At 44.6% G+C, this 19,256-nt stretch overlaps 1 protein-coding gene across 1 annotated transcript in view; it reads left to right on the top strand.

The window, feature by feature from the left end:
* The window catches only part of LOC119433515 (RNA exonuclease 1 homolog), a 39,974-nt gene continuing 20,718 nt past the window's right edge, over nt 1-19,256 (top strand). The window contains exons 1-7 of the mRNA XM_037700757.2: nt 1-203; nt 7,277-7,406; nt 8,919-9,100; nt 10,097-11,706; nt 14,111-14,203; nt 15,910-16,017; nt 18,730-18,879. Of these exons, the coding sequence (XP_037556685.1) occupies nt 104-203; nt 7,277-7,406; nt 8,919-9,100; nt 10,097-11,706; nt 14,111-14,203; nt 15,910-16,017; nt 18,730-18,879 (2,373 nt within the window). The 5' untranslated portion in view covers nt 1-103. The remainder of the gene's footprint in view (nt 204-7,276; nt 7,407-8,918; nt 9,101-10,096; nt 11,707-14,110; nt 14,204-15,909; nt 16,018-18,729; nt 18,880-19,256) is intronic.

Here is a 19,256-nt window from a genome sequence, read left to right as displayed (position 1 = left end):
TTCATTTACAGACGAGAGTTTTTCTTCTCATGCGTGCGGTTGTATCAGCGTCGTTTCCCAAAGGTGGAGATGTTTATGTTTGTGTTTGGGCGAAGCAGCGACAATGCTTCCTTCGTGCGGCTTCTTTAATAAACTGCCGTGTCCTTTCTTCGCGTCGGGACTCTGCGAGCGGCCTCACTGCCACTTCAGCCATGAGAAAAAGGGTGAGCTCCCTTTGGTGCTGGGTGAAGGCTCCCTGCGCGACGTCCTTAGATGCGGCTCGAAAAGGCCACTGCGGCCCCGAGATGTCCCCCAAACATCACCAGCGCGTTTACCAATACACTTCAGTCTGTGTGCCGATCTCCCGCAGCTGTGTTCTCGGCAGCAGTCCTCTCTGGTCGAGCGTAGAACACAGCGTCTTGAGACGCGCCTTGAAAAACACGCGCAGAGGCATCGCGGCGTGCGAACGCACGATCTACGAACACGCCGAAGCCATTGTTGTTCGCTTTGTGAATGATTGTGATAGACCAGCGTCGCTGTCTCGGGCCAGAAGTGAACCTAAACTTGAGGATCACTTTCGGCTCTCGAAGTGCTTCGAGGCGCCGCTCATAAACAGTCGTTGCGAAAGGGCTTAAGTCGGAGTAAAAACAAAAACAATTGGCATGTGATGAAACATTTGCGAGGCGGATATCCTTTAGCGGCCCCCAACAGTTAGGCTATCGCAAGCTAGAGACGCCGATGCGACGACCATTCAATGTATGGGCGTAGGGTGAGAAATGCCGTCAAGTTCTCTCTCGACATAACGCCGGTTGTTCTGGGGTCCACATATCGTCACCGTTAGCGCTTATACATGTGATCTGAAGGAACAACAGTTTACAAGCACTATCTTGTGGCAATTGCTCTTCACGGCTCATGTTGAAAACGTTTATTGTGAGCTGTGGGAAGTTGACATGCCCGAACATGTTACGCTGCGCGGCTGCCTAGGGAAAACCCTACATTAAGTTTCCCCTAGTGGACCCTAAATTATTTTGTAAGGTCCTCCAAAGATGGTGTGCAGGTGAAATTTTTAGGCTCCATGCAGCATGGCCCATACGTTTTCAAGATGTGTTCATTGCACAAAGTGGCCACGGTGATGCGTACAGTGTTTCAAGCTGAAAGGCTAAATAATTTTGCACTTCTGAACTTTGTGAAGCTTTTCCACCAGGCACTCTAAACTTGCATCACTGGGCATGTCTTGTCATATGATTATGTGTAAAAGTGGCACAGAGAATGCCTTCTGCAGCTCTAACCGGGGCATTATATTGTGACAAAGACAGTATTGCCATGTATTTGTTCACAGACACATGATAGATAATGTCTAGTATCAAATTTACGATGCATCTATGTGCTGGGTATTTGTTTACAGACACCTGATGCATGCATCATGTATTTGTTTACAAATACCCACAAATGCAAATACCGTTTTCAAACACTTACTATCTACATCTGCATACAAATAAGTGGGAATGACATTTCCATACAAATGGCTGACAGGTTTGTTTTGGTCTATTGAAAGCTTAATAACAGCACTAAACATTTGAAACTTTAGTGTGTGAAAAACACATAATGGCATACACGCAATGAACACTTCCCTACTGTGCCGTCTGCCTGTGTTTCTGTCTCTCTTCCCTCCCCCCAGCACGAAAAAAAAAGTTAAGCAGTTATATTATTCTCTGGGCAGATGTACCCCTTACACACCCACAGTATGTGCAATAAGTCCTGTCCAAAGCCATATATTGAGCACTCGTTTGATTTGATCTGCTTCGGTGTGCACTTCGCTGACGAGCACAAACTCACAGGTTCGACTCCTGACCGCGGCAACTGCATTCTAAAAATGTTCATGTAGGAAGCTGCGAGTGCTTTTATTCCGGTGTCATACAGCCACATTTGATCGCGATTGAGGCCGGTCCGGATTGAAATCCTTGAACGCGATTGGCTGCCTCCCCCAGCTTGCGCAAAGGGGCCACTCGTGACCAAGAAATCTAACCCCGATCGGGCTCGATCGCGATCGAAAGTGCACCGCATGACACCCGTACTAAAAACCCTTGTATAGAAAATTATTCCAGAGCCCTCCCAGTAGCATCTCTCATCATCCCTGTGCTGCTTTGGAACATCAGACTATATCAGTCAATCGAAATAATTAAACCAAATCACATTTACTTCCCATGGCTGCTGCTTGCATAGTGGCTGTGTACTTTCTGTTCAACGCATATTAGTCGAAGCATATTACTGTAGTGGGGTCTGTCAAATGACCATACTGGCCAACTCTTCCGAGTTGTCCGTAAAGTTTACTTATTCGACCTAATTTTACAATTTTACGAATGGAGCGTGAGGTTTTACAAAAGTTGAGCTGAACTTGAGTTTGTCAAATTTACAAGCACGTAAACTTTTGTTGGACACGTTGAACAAACCAAGTTGTGTCGTACAATAGGCACTAGAAGGAAACTCATCTGAGGTTTTGGATGGATTGCTGAGGTCTCACCGGATAGCGGTGATAATGTGGGGATGCTGTAAATTTCTCAAAGTAATGCTCAATGCATGCAGACATTTAGTACTGTGAAGAAATACACCTGGACAGAGTTTAATTGGGCAGGCTCTGACCATACCACTGGATGTCTTCAGCTGACGAAAAAACAATGGAGGGGTATTTACTTCAAGGAAGTTTATTCAGACAAGTTCCTAAAAGCAAGCAAAATTATCAACAGCAAAATAGCCGTTACTGTAATCTAAAGAAACTTGTGTGTCGCCTGACAGTCTCTGTTGCTGTTAGTTTGCTGCTTCTTGTGCCTGGCATTTAAAGGTAAATTCCCTAGAGGTGAATAAACTACAAGAAGAAATGCATACCATGGGGCCCCTCTCCTTCCTTCCGGTATTGTGTCCATGGGATTTTTAAGAATTTTAACGTTCACAGTTTGGAAGATATGTAACCAAATCGGTTATGTGGTTTCACCGTCGTCTTCGTCATTCAATTGAATGGATTTTATACATCACTTTGTGCCTTAACTGCTTCAGAAAATTTGAATTCCAGTTCCCTACACTACATTTTGAAATCCTTACTCTAATTTTGAAGCCGTATGTTTCATAAAAGTGTAGGTTGAAAAAAGCCTTTTTTGTACTTTCTGCGCTTTAATATAAACCACTCGTGAGGAGCCTGCTGATGATATTAGAAAGTCTGTGCATAAATTGTATTACATCTTATGAAATACTGAAAAAAGACACATTTTTGTGGCAGCTCCGGTGGCGCCATCTTGTGGCATTTTCTTCAACCACAACACATTAGAAATGGTTTGTGCTGTTGTTCTTGCAGAAGGGGAGGGAAAAAGAGAGAAAGCACCTTACACTAGTGATTACTGCTCCGACGCCTTTTGAACCACCAGACAGACAGAACATGGTCGTTGCACTTGTACTGTTCGCTTTAGTTGACGCCAGCTTTCACAAGGTGGTGCCACCTGCACTTACTGCGCAGGCTTGTCTTTCCACTCTTATGGTTAGTCCGTAAACTGTGATATGCTTGCAGACAAGCTATAACTATGTTACAGTAGGTGCTACCAGAGTCGCTAGATGCTTTTGCTTAGCCTCTGCTTCATAACTGTCTTAGCTGGCATTGCCCATAAAAGAAGTGTGCGAGAAGACTCTTATGGTATGTGGCACATTGCTCTTTCCTTGACCAAAGTGTCTCCCGAGTGCGCACTGGAGGCCTACGCTGGAGACTGAGTGTTGCATGTCAAGGCCCCTGTGCCAGCACACAGACTACTTCATTCCGGTGTATACAAATGCAGGCTATCAGGCTTGTCACATAGTTCTAGAATTCACTTCCTCGGGCAGAGTAAAGGCGTTATCTCGAGTCCATATTTCACATTGCAGGAAACCTTACTGAAAGAAGGCGAGGCTGAGTTTCGCATAAAGCCGTCGATCAGCGTGCTTACTTAAGAGGACTGGTCTGTCCTTTCGCTTTTCAATTCGATAAATAAATTAGAGCTTTCTCCTGTGGCAGAAGGCTGCATTAGTGACTTACACAACACAGTCTACATTTAAAATTTAAGATTGCTTTATTATCCATCTAGCCCACTGCAGGACGAAGGTACTTCCATTGATGTATATGCAGGATGTTGCACTTAACTTGGGCCAAACTTTAAAAGTATGCAAATGCTACGTAGCTGGACAGAACCAAGGTAATGTTGTTTGCCATCGCTTGAAGATACTCAGATAATTTTTTTAATTCCGCTTAACTACATAATTAGTCCTAATTAATGAATAAACTTAACAATTATTATAATTAAATGAAAAGTGTCAATGAGAAAATTGTAGAGCAAAATGAGCTTTCTGTTGCTCAACACGTGCAACATAAAAGTGTTTTTCAGAGCAGGAAAAAAAGACCACGAATACACGCAGAATTGCCGTGCGACTGGCCGCTCGAGGCACTTTGCGTGTATTAGCGGGCATCCTTGCCACTCTGGAAAAACACTTTTATGTGGCATGTATTGAGCAACAGAAAGCTGCATGAGGAGTTCCTCATGTCGCTCAACAATTTTCTCATTTGCACTTTTTGTCCAATTGCAATAATTGAGAAGTTGATTAATTAATCAAGACTAATTGTCTAATTAAGCAGAATGCAAAAAATAATCTGAGTATCTCCAAGCGATGGCAAACAACATTACCTTGGCTTTGTCCAGCTGCGTACCGCTTGCATATTTTAAATGTTTGGCCTAAGTTAAGTGAAAAACTCTGTAGAGAAAGACCTTTAACCCTTTCACAGGCAGTGGAAGTATACCTTGCTGTATGTGTGTAACAAGGCCGTGGGAAGCATTTTTCCCACCACATGACTGTGTTGCAATCTTACTGAAACTTCGCAAATTAAAAAAAAAAAATATATGCTGTGCTACTTAGAAGCACGGAAGCTTGAGTGATTTTGTATGACTGCATGGTAAAAAACAATTGACTGCATACATTAAAGGAACAATTGTATTTCACTCATGTTCAGTTTTCTTGAATACGGTTGCGTCTGTTAGGATCCATATATTGCCGATCTCACCGATAAGCTTTAAGTGCAAAATAAGGCAGTGAGGTTTGTGCTTGATAATTATGGCAGGAAATAAGGGGGACAGATAGCAAAAATAAATTGTCGTGGCAAGCATTAAAAGACCGCCGACAAGATCCTAGGTCGAAATTTTTTCACAAGGTATATTATTCTAAAACAGGGATTCACGGAGAAAAGTACATTAAGTCGCAATCTTATATCTCGAAGAGATGCGACCATGCATTAAAGGTCTGACTTTCCTTAAAGGGCGACTTCTTTCGGTATTCTTTTTTATGTGATCCATGAGTGAATGGAATGATTTTTCAAAGCCTGATATTATTAGTATTGAAGACAATGACGATTTGACCGCAATTTGACGTCTGATATTATTGGTTTGTATTTCTTTTTGTTATGTACCCCCCCCCCCCCTTGCTGTAATTAATTCCCACTAGGGTTAAGCAGGTATGTAATAAATAAATACAGAAAGAAATAGCTGCACAGCATGAAACAACAAGGACACAAGGTAAAGAAAAGACAGGACGAGGGCTTTATTTGCGCTGTGCAGCTGTAACATTCAGGGGTGCCCTTTGTTGCCGCGAAAATTGATCTGCAGTACCTCCCTCGTTTTGAGCCGATCCCTGTGATGGCATCTGCTTGATCATTTTGCGTGAATTGCGGCTTCAGAAGTTGTGTTAAAGCTTTCAAAAAAAAAAGAAAAGAAATTTTCGTCGCTGACAAAGCACAATTTATTCGGATTTTCCTGCGAGTATGTTTTGTTGTGAATATGGTGCCAGCACTGCGGCATGTGTGCAGCAGAGATGCAGACGCAGTACACTTGCCGGGGCAGAGTTGTGCCAGCCCCTGCTTCAGGCAGAATGATGAAGCGTGAAGAACAGTTCTTAGAATTCTTTTTTTCTTGATTTCTGAGCCTCGGAAAGGCATCTCAATTGTTCTGTAGTTTTTGCAGTACTACGAAAAACAAATCATTCCTTTTTTTTTTATTCGGTGCACCTGTTAAACAGTGGGAAGAGTAGTTACAACCAGGGTACGTCCGCAAATGTTACTTGAAAAAAATCTGACATTTTTACAGGGAACATTTGCGACCATGTTTTGTGGGAAAATCATATAAGTAAACCTCTGCGCTATGTACGAAAAATTCACCCGTGAATGGGTTAAAAAAAGATCGCCAATTGCTTCCATTCTGTGCACAGTACCAGCTTTCAGGCTGGTCTGTGGCTTCCTAATCCAGCAACGTTACTCTGATCATGAAACTTACAATGTGACTGCTCAAGTCTGTTGATTATGTTAGTTATGGCCTCAAGACATAAGGTAAGAGAAGAACAACAAGTTTTGCCATTTGATAGGTATGATAGCAGAATTAAAATGTATGCTGACCACTGAATGGACTAGCGCAAGTACGAATTCGAATGCTTGATACTGCATACCGTGTTTTGAGGAATGCAAGTACCCGATGACGAATATGTAGGCATTCTGAGCAGGGTTGGAAAACTGGGTCATAGAAGACGAGGTGCATCAAGTAAGTCTTAACTAATGTGCATGATATGGGAGGAATGAAAGATAAAAGAAGCTGATCAGTGACCTCCTAATATTCTGTTGTCAGAGGAAGACGATTGAATGTTGGCAGGATTTTTACTGATAATGAAAAGGAAAGCTGCGCAAGTTGTCACTATGCCATAGACGGTCTGCACTCTTGGTGTTTTGTGTAAAGTTGGTAAAGCATAAATAGCTCCAAAAGCCTGCTATCATCATCATCAGCAGCAGCAGCAGCAACCTAACTTCTCGGCACTCTTCATTCACCCCTGCCTTGCGTCAGCTGGCTGCATCCTTCTTGCAAATTTCCTAATTTCATCATGCCACCTATAAGTTCACTGCTGTCCTCGGCGGTGTTTGCCTTCCATTACACCCATTTTATAACTCCCATTGACCACCATTTATCGACACCTATACATTATATTGTCTCTGCGATTTCACTTCTTTCTCAGCTAGAATGTTGGCAACTCCCGTTTGCTTTCTAATCCACACCACTGTCTTCCTGTCTCTTAATGTTACACTTCCCTACACTTGCACCGAACTCAGAACATGGAATAGGATGCCTTCTTGCCGTTTGTTTACACCGTAAACCTTTTGTTGGATGTAATGCAGCGTCGCGTGAGGTGTGGTCGTGTGCATTGGGCTCGAGTTGTACAGTAGTTTCAGTTGTGTGCATGCTTTGGTGTTCAGGAGATTCTCGCCTGGCTCTCCCTACAACCACCGGCCAGCCAACGGAGGACCAGTCGAATCAGCTGCTGCAGTATGTCAACGACGCCCTGCGCCGTGTCAGGCAGGACATGGCTCAAGTCTCCTCGCTTGGGTGAGCGTAGCACTGATCGTCTTGGTCACAATCCCGCTGTTAGTGCATTGCTGTGTAACCTGCATAATTGCACTGATGTGAGGTCCTTTCAGATGGGGTTTACGTGCAGTACAGTGAAGTGTGTGATTGTCGTGTCGTGCTCTTCACATTAGGCATCTATCCCTTTGTGCAAAAAACATGGGACGAATGAAATGAATCGACACGAAGATGCGCAATCGCAACTGAAAGTTTAGTGAAGGCAACACACCGTATTTTGACGTGAAACTTCTTTAGAAACGATCAAAGGGAGTCGCGTACTAAAACTGCATGTAACGAAAACATCTCATAGCATTATTAACTGTATTTTTACCACTGTGCTGCCCACGTGCCTTACTTTGATGTTATCTAGAGGAAAGAAGCCTCACTCAATCATGCATTTGTCACGGGCACAGATGGCACCGTTCTCGTGCCACGCATGACGCAATCACAGCTAAATTTAACCTCGCACATGGCGTTCAGAGAGGCGTAGCTTGGCAGCACATTTGTCCATCCGAGCAGAAATTGTTGCATTAGGGAGAGCTTACTGTGCTATTATAGTAGGTGTAATCGATCAAACTCATAGTGGTGCTCATCAGTAGTCATAAGGCCCATAAGTGTACAATTCGTTGCAGAAATTGCACGCTTGCTCGTGACACTAACATCAGAAGAATACAATGTTAGTGTTGTGCTGGTTATCTTGCCATGTTTTTGCACCAGAATCAGCTGAGCATAGCAGTGTATATTGCACAGCTATTGACCCTAGATGTGACCGTAAAAAACGGCGTGCTGACTTCATTAAATGTGCGTTTAGCAGTGTGCATGTGTGTGTCCATTTGTTTCTTTTGCTCATCCTGCATCTTTTGTGCCGTTCGCAAATATGCACCTACACACACTCAATGAGTTTTTTTCTCTTATTAGTCTTTCTCCTTTTTCCTGACTAAGGCTGGTGTGTCGATGTGACATGTGTGCATGAATAAACAGCTGCAGGGATGGTGTTATTGGCTTGCATGTGGCGTGTTTCGCGCACCAACATTAGCGCTCCCGTTGCTTTCCTCATTCATTACACTTGGAATTTCGTTTTTGTTGCCATGGAAATTAATGGCACTGAGCTACTGGCTACAACAAAGGTAAAAAGAATGATCTAGAACTCTTGCTCTTACCAACTCGTGACCCCTGGCCACACTTGTCATCCTTAACAATGAGACGCACGTGTCACCAATGGCCGCACTCATTACATAACCCCATATTTCGCTAGCACTCATGCTTTCAAGTACTCGTTTCTGCTGAGAACCACAATTTAAAGGCATTCTTTATAACTTGTGTCTAAAGACGTTGCCATTGATTCAAGCATGCCTGATATCTTTTTGTTTGCTCATCTTTCTGCACTGCACTCCCTACCAGGGCCTGCGCAGGGCTTGCAGCTTGAAATGAGTGAGTGCATGAAATAAAACTTGTTTTGGAGAAGACTGCAGCTGACCGTGCCTCCTTGTGCAGTTACGTCCCTACGCCCGTGGCCACACGTCCGCCGGAACCAAAGCCGAGGCGCTACATCCCAGCCCAAAGTGTGCCCCAGTATCGGCCCACACCTCTGGCCGAGCTGCGCAGGCGTCGCCTCCTGCCCGTCCGCGCACCAACCCAGCTGAACCAGACGAGGAGCACGGCTTCGGCGGCACCGGGTGAGGGTTACGTGGGCATGACTCAGCACCACAGGCATTCATCTACTCATAAAGGGAGACGCTGTTCTGTGGAGCTAAAAATTGCCCAAAAATCTTTTCGTGTTCCTTTGCGCCAGGTTGGCACAGAGCATTTATTTTTGTGGGGTTGAACTGCCATGTCATCATTGATTAATTTTGCCTTTGCCATAATCACCAGGAACATTTCATGAAATACTTTTCCTCCTTTTCTCAAAACAGCATTTCAGTTGGTGTCGCAATTTTTGAGTGACGATATCTCTGGTTCTACTTATCCTATTGCAATAATTCTATTTCTTTTTGTCAGAAAGGTACACAACTAGAGGGTGAAGTAAGCCTGAAATATGAGCGAATATTATTACAGAAAGTTTTAAAAAGTAATAATTTGTCCCGAATGTTACTATAGGTTCTTACTCTGAAATGTTTGACATGCTATTATGCTGGCCCAAATCAATCTGGAGCATTCATTCTTGCAGCATTTCACACTTTGATCATTCAACATAATTCTGATATGCCAGTCTCCTCTATAACAACCAGTATTTTATGCACAGCTCACTCAGTAGTCCTCCAAAAAAACAAGTGTTCTAATATTTTTAAAACTATTACTTGGCACAGGAAATTATATTGTATATTCGAAAGCAGCATATCAAAATACATAAATGATGCAAGTTTGGTCAAAATGTGCCCATAAGTAAAGAGTAAAATTTTCAAGTGGAATGTCCTTCCTTGGGCATTTTGGTTCAAAGGAAGATACATTTAATTTCACACATTGGAAGCCATTTGGGGTGCTCTTATTTTTCTCTAGTGCTACTGCCCTCTCATGTAGATAGATGGTGCAGCACTCAGGCCAGTGGCAGCTTTGTTTGGCATTGTCCACCGCAGCCAGGTGTGCAATGTCACTAGGCAGAATATTTAATAGAGGGGTCAGATGTGCTGCCATCGCAAATTTATTTATTGCCTCTCTTATCTTTTTTTTTTTAGCCGAGCCAGCCAAGCAACCCGAATCCCCAGAACAGAGCAGTGATGGGGGCAGCCAGGTGAATGGCAGTGCTGCAGCCGACGATGACGATGCGGACATGGTGCAGGAGGAAGTGGATGCCATCGTTCAGCTCAAGGACAAGCGCCTCGGAGGACTGGACGGCTCGTTGGCTAAGCCTTCTTCCAAGGCTGAAGCCACTGCTGATGCCAAGGGTGCCGACCAAGCGTCGAAGGAGACGGTTAAGAACGAGTCAGCAGAAAAAGAGAAGAAGGAAGAGGTGAAAGTAGAGGAGAAGAAGGGTGAAGCAAGCAGAGTCAAAAAAGAGGATGAGAGCATGGCAAATGGCGAGATCGTGGAACAAGCTCAAAAGGAGGACAGCTCGGAAGAGCATCATTCAGGACCATCATCGAGCAACAAGGGGCATTCATCATCCAAACATCATTCGTCGACCAAGCACTCGTCCTCCAAAACCTCACAGTCTAAGCATTCATCATCTAAACACTCATCATCCAAGCACTCATCGAAGGAACGGTCCTCCAAAGAGTCATCATCCAAGGAGTCATCATCCAAGGAGTCATCATCCAAGGAGTCATCATCCAAAGAGCCATCGTCCAAGGAACCATCATCTAAGGAAAGTTCATCGAAAGAATCATCAGCCAAAAAGCCTTCATCCAAGGGGACATCCAAGGAGTCGTCATCCAAACGATCCAAGGAGTCTTCATCCAAGCGGTCATCTAAGGAGCCCTCAGCTAAGGACTCCGATTGCAAGGAGTCCTCCCCTAAGGAAATCTCCTCCGAGAAGTCACCCTCTAAGGAATCCCCGCCAAAAGAGACCCCATCAAATGATTCCTCATCCAAGGAGTCATGCAAGGAATCACAATCAAAGGTTTCCTCTGAAGATTCCTTATCCAAGGCAGTGTCGAAGCCACCTTCTAAAGAATCGTCAGACAGGCATTCATCGTCGAAACACTCCTCTTCAAAGCACCCTTCAAAACATTCTTCTTCAAAGAACTCATCTTCGCATCATTCATCTTCGAAGCACTCGTCTTCGAAACACTCATCTTCAAAGCCATCGTCCTCGAAGCATTCTGCGCATCACTCGTCTTCAAAACATTCTTCTTCTTCACGTCACTCATCTTCGAATCACTCCTCTTCAAAACACTCGTCGTCAAAGCATTCGTCATCGAATCACTCATCGAAGCGGTCCTCGTCCACATCTGCCGCAGACCACTCACCATCTAAAAAGAGGAAGGAAGGCGATTCCAAATCTAGTCACCACAGTTCGTCCAAGCGGTCATCCAGCCAAAAGCACAGCAGCAGCTCCTCGTCGCGGAAGAAGGAAGCCAGCGAGGAGGAGTCTGACAAGCAGGGAGCAAAGTCCGCATCCAGCGAAACGGAGGCTTCCTCTTCAGACGCCTCGTCCTGTCGGGAAAGGGGGTCCGACGGGGGGAAGAAGAATGACGGGGTGAAAGTGGAACCGGGCACGGACAGGCCCTCGTTCGAGCTGGAGTGGGATCTGGAGTCGGAAGAGGAGGAGGACACGGTAGAGGAGTGCTTGCGCATATTCAACGAGGCCTCCCAGCCCAACAGTGCACCGGCGATGGCAAATCAGGTAATGGCCAAGTAGGTAGGGTGCCATAGGGGTATAGGGCGGCGTAGGGCCCGCAGCCGTTCTGGCTTTCAGATGCGATGGCTCAGAAGCAAATAAGTGCCAGTTATTTAAGGTTAGCAAAGAAACTTGTGAGCACAACTAGAACAATCCTGTAAAATGTGCTCACGTCACACTGTGGTGCAGCATGCTTTCAATAGTCAGTTTCCCCTACCTGTACAGAAAGGTGGCGTTTTATGATTGTAGTAGTAGTCTCAGTGGGCACCATCAAGCTGTATTTCGGGATGACAGCAGATGGTGCCACGAGCAGGTTTCCAACATATTGTGCTCTATGCACGCAAGCCTCATTGTAAAGGACTGTCATATACGGTGGAACCTCGTTGATACGATTCTGCATAATATGTTTTTCGGGACAGTATGTTTGTTTGTCTTTTCCGGATAATACGATTTCGTTGCGTGATATGATTTTCGGATGATATGCTTTATTTTCCGGTTCCCGTGAAGATCGTATCAACGAGATTCCACTGTAACATATTTTCAACCAAGTGTCGTAAAAATGTGCTGGCATTCTAGAAGATTTGGCTTGTTTACATAAGGTATGCATTGCACAACAACAGGTAAGGCATGGGTCACAGAGCTGCTTGTCCTATGCTTCCTATTCTTCATATCATATTGGCTAGCATGCCGGGAGGTGTTTTTTTTTTTTAAGTTCTCTAGAAGATTGTGTGCAAAAGGTTGGAACCTGGCTGTTGTAAATATAAAAATGATGTCTCCTTTCTAAGGTAAAATTTTATTTCTAGAAGTTCTTGTTTCCACAAACTGAAGCTGCCATATGGACCTGTATAGGCTGACATGACTACTACCAGAAAATACAAATCGCATCAGCATATCACTTTGGCTGTGGCTCCATGTGGCTAAGTTGCTATTCTGCTTTCTTCACAGGAAAATGGCTCTTTTCACTGTGCAAGGTTAAAAGAAAATTTTAGCTTGCGCGTGCCATATTTACTTACTTGTGGAGTTTGCATGTGGAATAATGCTGTATTAGTCACTGAAGATAGACTCAACTCTATCGGTAGCTTAGGCAAAATGCATTACATAAAACTAACTTCGTGGATAATGCTGGGCTCATAGTCAAGTCACCCTGTGTCCTTTGGTGGGTAAAAGCTGAAGAAATACACTAGAAACGTTAATACAGTAGGCTTCCGTTAATTTTATTCCAGTTAATTCAAATTTTTTGGTTAATTCGATTGCGACCGAAAGGCCCAACCGACCCCCATACATTTCTGTGGGTGCAAACTTGCGTTATTTAGATCCTAAAATTTTCCATCGCTAGATAATTCGAACTTGGCCAGTGAGCATGCATACGCCTAACCCCAATAACGACCTCTTTAGTAGCAGCATGTCTCAACGAAGCCTAGGGGACAGTGAATGCATTAGAACAAACGTCATCTCCTGTCAAAAACGCCTATTTTGGCAGGAACATGTTCAAGCAATAGCGGTAGGTGGCAATGTCTGATTGCGGTATGTACCCAATTCTAAAGCGCACCTTTTCTTTTTCCCAGTACGATTGGACCGAAAACCGCATTTGCGGCGTTTGTATGCTTTGCTGCATGACATGGGTGTATTCCAGCAAAGCCGACTTTAAAAATGCATGCGGCGAAGCTGATTTTAAAAAACTGGCCGCCACTGTGCAACACATATTTGGCCTCTGCCCATATTTTTTGCAAAAAAAAAAATGAGTGGCATTAGGTTTCTACTTTTTTTAAGAGCTGTAATGTCATTTCTATGTTAGTTTTCTACTTAGACACATAAAAAGCAGGCATGCATTTCATTCAGGGGCATGTTATAATCTGCCAAATGCTGCCAAATTGTGTGTTTTTACTTTTTTTGTGAATCTTGTTTAATTTGACGTGCTAGATAATTTGATGAATTTCGTCGTTCCCATCAGAGTCGAATTAACGAAAGTCGACTGTAGTCATATTCGATGTTGAATGATTTCAGTTCACTTGAAAAATGTCTTTCATGTGCAGCCATGACTGCTAACATTGCGAGCTAGTGTACGCAGCCGACGGCTGATAGAGTTACGAGAATGGACTTTATCTAAAGTTTTAATGCCATGAAGTATGTCCATGTGTCACCGTGTGATTGCCATTAGACTTAAAGGCATTTTTGATTGTAAATGACCGTAAACGTAATTTTTTGCGCCCTTGTGGCATTGATATAACTGTAGCAGTGCAACTTTTTTTGTTGTTGACTGCATAACAAAGTGACTATGTTACAATCTAATGTTACTGGAAATTAAAGGTGAAGCATAAGTAGTTTACCGGTCATGTGTTACCAACAACCACTTGCTGCCCGACACCGGCTTCCTCACCATCTGGTCTGCCCCTGTGGTTGTTTACCTCAGGAGCGGGTGCACACTAAGCGGCCAGCTGAGACGACCTTGGAGCCTGCTGTCCCGTCCAAGAAGCGCGTTGCCCACAACCCAGATCTTGCTCGGGTGAGGCCAACGATCACCTGTGCTTGGCTCGGAAAGTTCGGCACAGCTATTTGTGGCCCTGTATCACTCAATTGCTGAGAAGTGTGACAACCCAGCTGGCATACAGTGATAGTGGGCTTTGTTATATGTTGGAGGCTGACTTTGCAACCAATGTGTTGCCTCCATGCCAGAGGGACAGACACGGTCACAGAAAAAGACTTCTTGCTTTTTAAAAACTGTGACAGTAAGCAAAGGGTTTCCACAATGGCAGTCAGTGAATTACAGTAAATAGCAGTGAATTATAGTAAACAGCAGTGCATTAAGCATTCAGCCATATCTGAGTACCAAAACTGTGCATACAGTGATCTTATACAAAATGGAATGTATGAGCTGAATGTTGTAGTTTATATTTATAAATATAGTGTGCTAATGAGACTCTTTTCGTCATATTGTTCTTAATGATAATCAGGAAGAAAAACACATTTAACAATTTTGGCTCTCTGACTTATTTGGCTTCTAAATAAGAGCAAGGTTTTTCCACATTCTTTTCTGGTGGCATTTATTACTTAGTAAAACAGTGCATACGATTCACATCTTGAAATTGTGGAAGGAAGATCTGGGGATCGGATGTTTAAAACACAAGCATTACGATTGCTGCAGGGAATAAACAGAAAACTGGCACCATGCACTTGCAGTGTTCTCGTAGTAGTTGCCCTGCAAATGAAGATGAGTATTTGTTCTGGTTCTCAAATATTGCCCTAAGGCATTATTGCAGTTGTGGGAAGAAAGACGATGTGCACTTTATTGTAAAATGTAAAAGGGAGTCAAGAAATGTGTCCACTGTAGCACCTTTTTTTGGCACTAAACACGAGATATATTATATTATATATTATGTTAAAGGTGTGTGCGAGGGAACAAATAAAAATCATGTATAGGTGCCCATACAAGTACAGCCATGGGAAATGTGAGAGGGAACACTGAATTTGTTCTTAAGCAGCGATTACTCGGGGTGTGCGTATTCAAATCTGACATGCCATGCAGTTGCACAAACTACAGACTCCAAATGATCAAAGATACATTACCAACTAATATTTACGAGAGAGGAGCCTATATTAGTATCATCCTCTTGCAATCCTAATGTTTAATCACCTTCTTGGTTGCAGGAATCGTACAGAAAAAAACATTCTTTGATGTTCAGAATTTTGCTTATGTAATCTTCAAGCTAAAGGCATTGTTGCATTATCAAGTGCTATATGTTTTGTTTATTATGCTTCGGCACACCTAAAATTGTATGTCATTTAAATTTTACTTCACTTTACGTTGCAAGAACAGCTGTAAAGTCACACTTACAGAGTGCAGACCCCATCAAGCCTTCGAGGCTTTTGTGCCTGTGCTCCCGGCGCATGCATACTTTGTATTTATGCTGAAATAAATCTGATTTAAAAATTGAATTTAAAAACTTTATAATATCCAACAAGTAGCTCTGTCATCGAACATTTAGTCCCACAGAGCCCTTTTATGCTGGACAAATGCGTTTAGCCACTGCAGCCTCTTGAAGGCAATCTCTTAGATACCACTTGATATTATTCGAGCTGTACATTTCCAAACTTTGCACTGAGTGAAATTCGTTCACGCTCCGCTAATGTGTGTTCCCCTTAACAGTGGACCTATCTGTGCATACTCTGTTTGCTAAGTTATAACCACGGGTTGTGCTCACATTTGTGCAGCGGCCAGCAGCAGCAGCCCCACGAGGCCTGTTGGCGCACGTCTCTGCTGCGCAGGCCATGCACAACCGTTTTGCCCAGCTGCAGCAACGTTTCCAGGCAGCAGGACAGGTGAGTGGCCACTTTCACCGCACTCTCGGGGCTCGTTCACACCGGCGGTCGACAGAGGTCACGTGACCAACCATGACTGGTGACCAAGGAGCGACTCGTGGCGACTGATGTTAAAACCTGCTAGCGTGACTGCCCATTGCCACGCCGAAATGTCTCGTGATTGATGCCGTTCACGTCTGCTTTTACCGCTATCGCTGTGTGAAAAAAGCGTCAGTGTTTGCAGGCGTCCTTTTCTGCGCTGCTGATTGGTTTAGAAGCTTTGCAACTGCGGTCACGCGCCGAAAAAATTTAGCAGCGTGTAACTGACCCAAAACAGTCACTTTTCAAGCAAGGATTCAATGCATTGCATAGCTCTCAAAAACAATAAGTCACCTAACTGCAATCCCACAATAATAAAATCTGCCGGAACATTAGAAATACGCATTATCTGCCCGGGTAGCATTATCAGATTACTACAAGTACTCAAAATGCGTTTTCTCCTCACTTTTAAATTCCATAAAATACCATCACAGCACGCTTGTGAGGCCATTGCCATTCTTGTTTTCAAAAAACAGCAATGCTCCAGAAACGATCGCTGTCGCTGGAAGCATGTCACGACCACCATCTTGCTTGTTTCAGATGCCATGCCCGCTTCACCATCGACCTCTACTGATATGTGATGATTGTGTTTGTGCACAACGCACAGTGCATTCTTTGCGGCTTGGTGACAAAACAAAGCGCAGCAACAACAAAGAAATCTAAGTCCGACCAATGTGGACTGGTTTATGGCTCTTGAGATGGTGGCTGCAGTGTGGGCTGCCATGTCCTCCGGCTGTAATCGAGAACTGGGGCCTTATTGTGACCCTGAAAGTTATCGTCCCAGAATACACATCCCCTACTTCAAGTACGCTGGTTTCGGTACCGCCGAGTAGGCATCGTGCATCATGTACGGATTTGTCGTCGCTGGGCAAATATTTGCCCAATGGGGCCGTATTCTAGGCCAGCAGCTTTCAGGGATACAATCACTTTCACTAGCCATCATGTGACATGTAACACGGCACCGATTACATCGACATCTACAGGAGACAGTGTGCACTTAAAGCGCTGCTTCTGCGTGGAACACATCTCATAGATGCCCACGCATCGACTGCTGAGTCATGCAAAATCTCGCAAAAGTGATCGTATCGCTGAAAGCGATCGGTTGAGGATACGGCCCCATTGGGCAAATCTTTATCCGGAATGCTGTTGGTCTTATACGCTGACATGCCCAAGGCTGAGTTACGCGAAATCTCTTGAAGTGATTGCATCCCCGAAAGTTATTGGCTGAGAATACCACCCCATAGCAGTGCTGCCGTCGCTGGCCCACTCATGGGGTGCACTTTGTGTTGCCGGCAGTTTAACTCATAGCCTCGAGCGAGGCCTGCAAAAGTAGCTAACGAAATTTTGTCAGTAAAGTTATGTTTCACACGCATTTCCTCTCTGTTCTGTCTCATTTTGTAACAACAATTCTTGCGAAGGTGCCTTTTTTCACTTTTTCCGCCGATTTCATTATTGTGGGTTTCACCTGTACTTATTTAGAAGAGCTATGAATTGGGCTAGTTGGTGTGCATTCATTTTTTCTTGCGCGAAGTATAGTAGGACGCCACAGGGATGGAACAGACACTGGAATGAAGCGGACACGAAGTGACACACGGGTGTCACTTCGTGTCCGCTTCATTCCAGTGTCTGTTCCATTCCTGTGGCGTCCTACTATACTTAGCGCAAGAAAAAATGGACCTGTACTTATAGTCGGGTATAGTCACATATAGAACACGACTGGGAAGTACTCCCATGTGGGAGTACTGAATTGAACCGGGTGAAACTGGCCTGCTGGTGCACTCTGCCCGTTTCATTTTTGTGTACTGTGGCGAGTACCTGGCTGCTCTCACAAAGTGACGGATGGTTCTAGTACCGTATTTTCGCGCATATAACCCGCCCTTACATATAACCCACACCCCTAACTTTGAACTCCACGAAAAATTAAAAAATAACCTCGCATATAACCCGCACGCTTATCCGAAAAAAATGAGGACTAGGAAGTTATAACTACGCGCAGCCATCATTTCGTTTTCAAAACAAATGTATTTCAAGACGACCACCGCAACGTTGTCAGCGCTGTCGTCCGATTCACTGCTGCCATCTGAGGCTTCGTCGCCGCTCTTGAAGACGTAATTGTCTTCGGAACCATCTTGCAGCAGCTCTGTGGCCGATTTCGTCAGCAGCAGCTATGATCTTCAGTTTCTCTTTCACAGTGAAAGACTGCCGCCGAGACACATTCATGATGCCTAAGGCTGGCCAACTGTGCAAACTGGGCGTACAAGAAACGGCACCTAACTCGTGCGAAAAGCGTGCGAAAAGCACAGAACACCCATACCGAAAAGCATTTTTCTTCCTCCATGCCAAAAAGCGTCTAACCAGACTATGAATGTGATCAGGCAAGTAACCTGTGTTTGCCTCTTATTGGCTTAATACACTTCGATGTCGATAGGCATGCGGACAATGCGGACTCTGCACGGCAGGCCGCGCGTTGCCTGTGAAGCCAACCCCCACCCCCTCTCCTTCGCGAATATTCGCAGATAACCCGCACGTCCACTTTTTAAGCACTCTTATTCAATTTTTGGTGCGGGTTATATGCGAGAAAATACGGTATTTGTCTACAATTAGGGTGAGCTGTGTTCACTGCTTGTGTTGCAGGGCCGAGTGGCTCCGGTGGCGAATGCGCCGCTGCTGGCGGCGGCGCGCCGCTCTGCCCTAGCCCAGCTGCCTCAGGGGACCCGCACTGCAGCCCACGTGGTGGCCTCCCAGCCCAAGGGCCAGCCACGGGTGGCCCACGTTCCGGCCGTGGTGAGTGGACCTTGTTCGGGTGTGTTCGTCTCCAGCCTTTGCTAGCACTTGCCAGGTTTCTTGCAACACAGTGAAGGGAAATCTGGCACCACGTTTTATGAGAGTTCCTTAAATGAGCTCTGACACACATTTTCAAAGTTCTAGTAATTCTTATGTCATAGTCATGCTTGTCGCACGCAAAGCATGACATTTAGCAAGTATAAACGCTTATAAGATATTGTTACGGGCACTATGGCGCCATAAACGTACACAGTGCATGAGCTTAGAGCAGCAGTAAGTAAAGCACGCAGAGGCAAACTAGGTACGCGTCCACAGAGGAGATAAAACGGTGAATAGCCGGTGGTATTGCGCCGAGACGAGTTGTAGGCGAAAGTAGC

The sequence above is a fragment of the Dermacentor silvarum genome, chromosome 11 (assembly GCF_013339745.2).
Source record: "Dermacentor silvarum isolate Dsil-2018 chromosome 11, BIME_Dsil_1.4, whole genome shotgun sequence".
NCBI classification, from domain to species: Eukaryota; Metazoa; Arthropoda; class Arachnida; order Ixodida; family Ixodidae; genus Dermacentor; species Dermacentor silvarum.
This window is presented reverse-complemented; position numbering and strand designations above follow the sequence as displayed.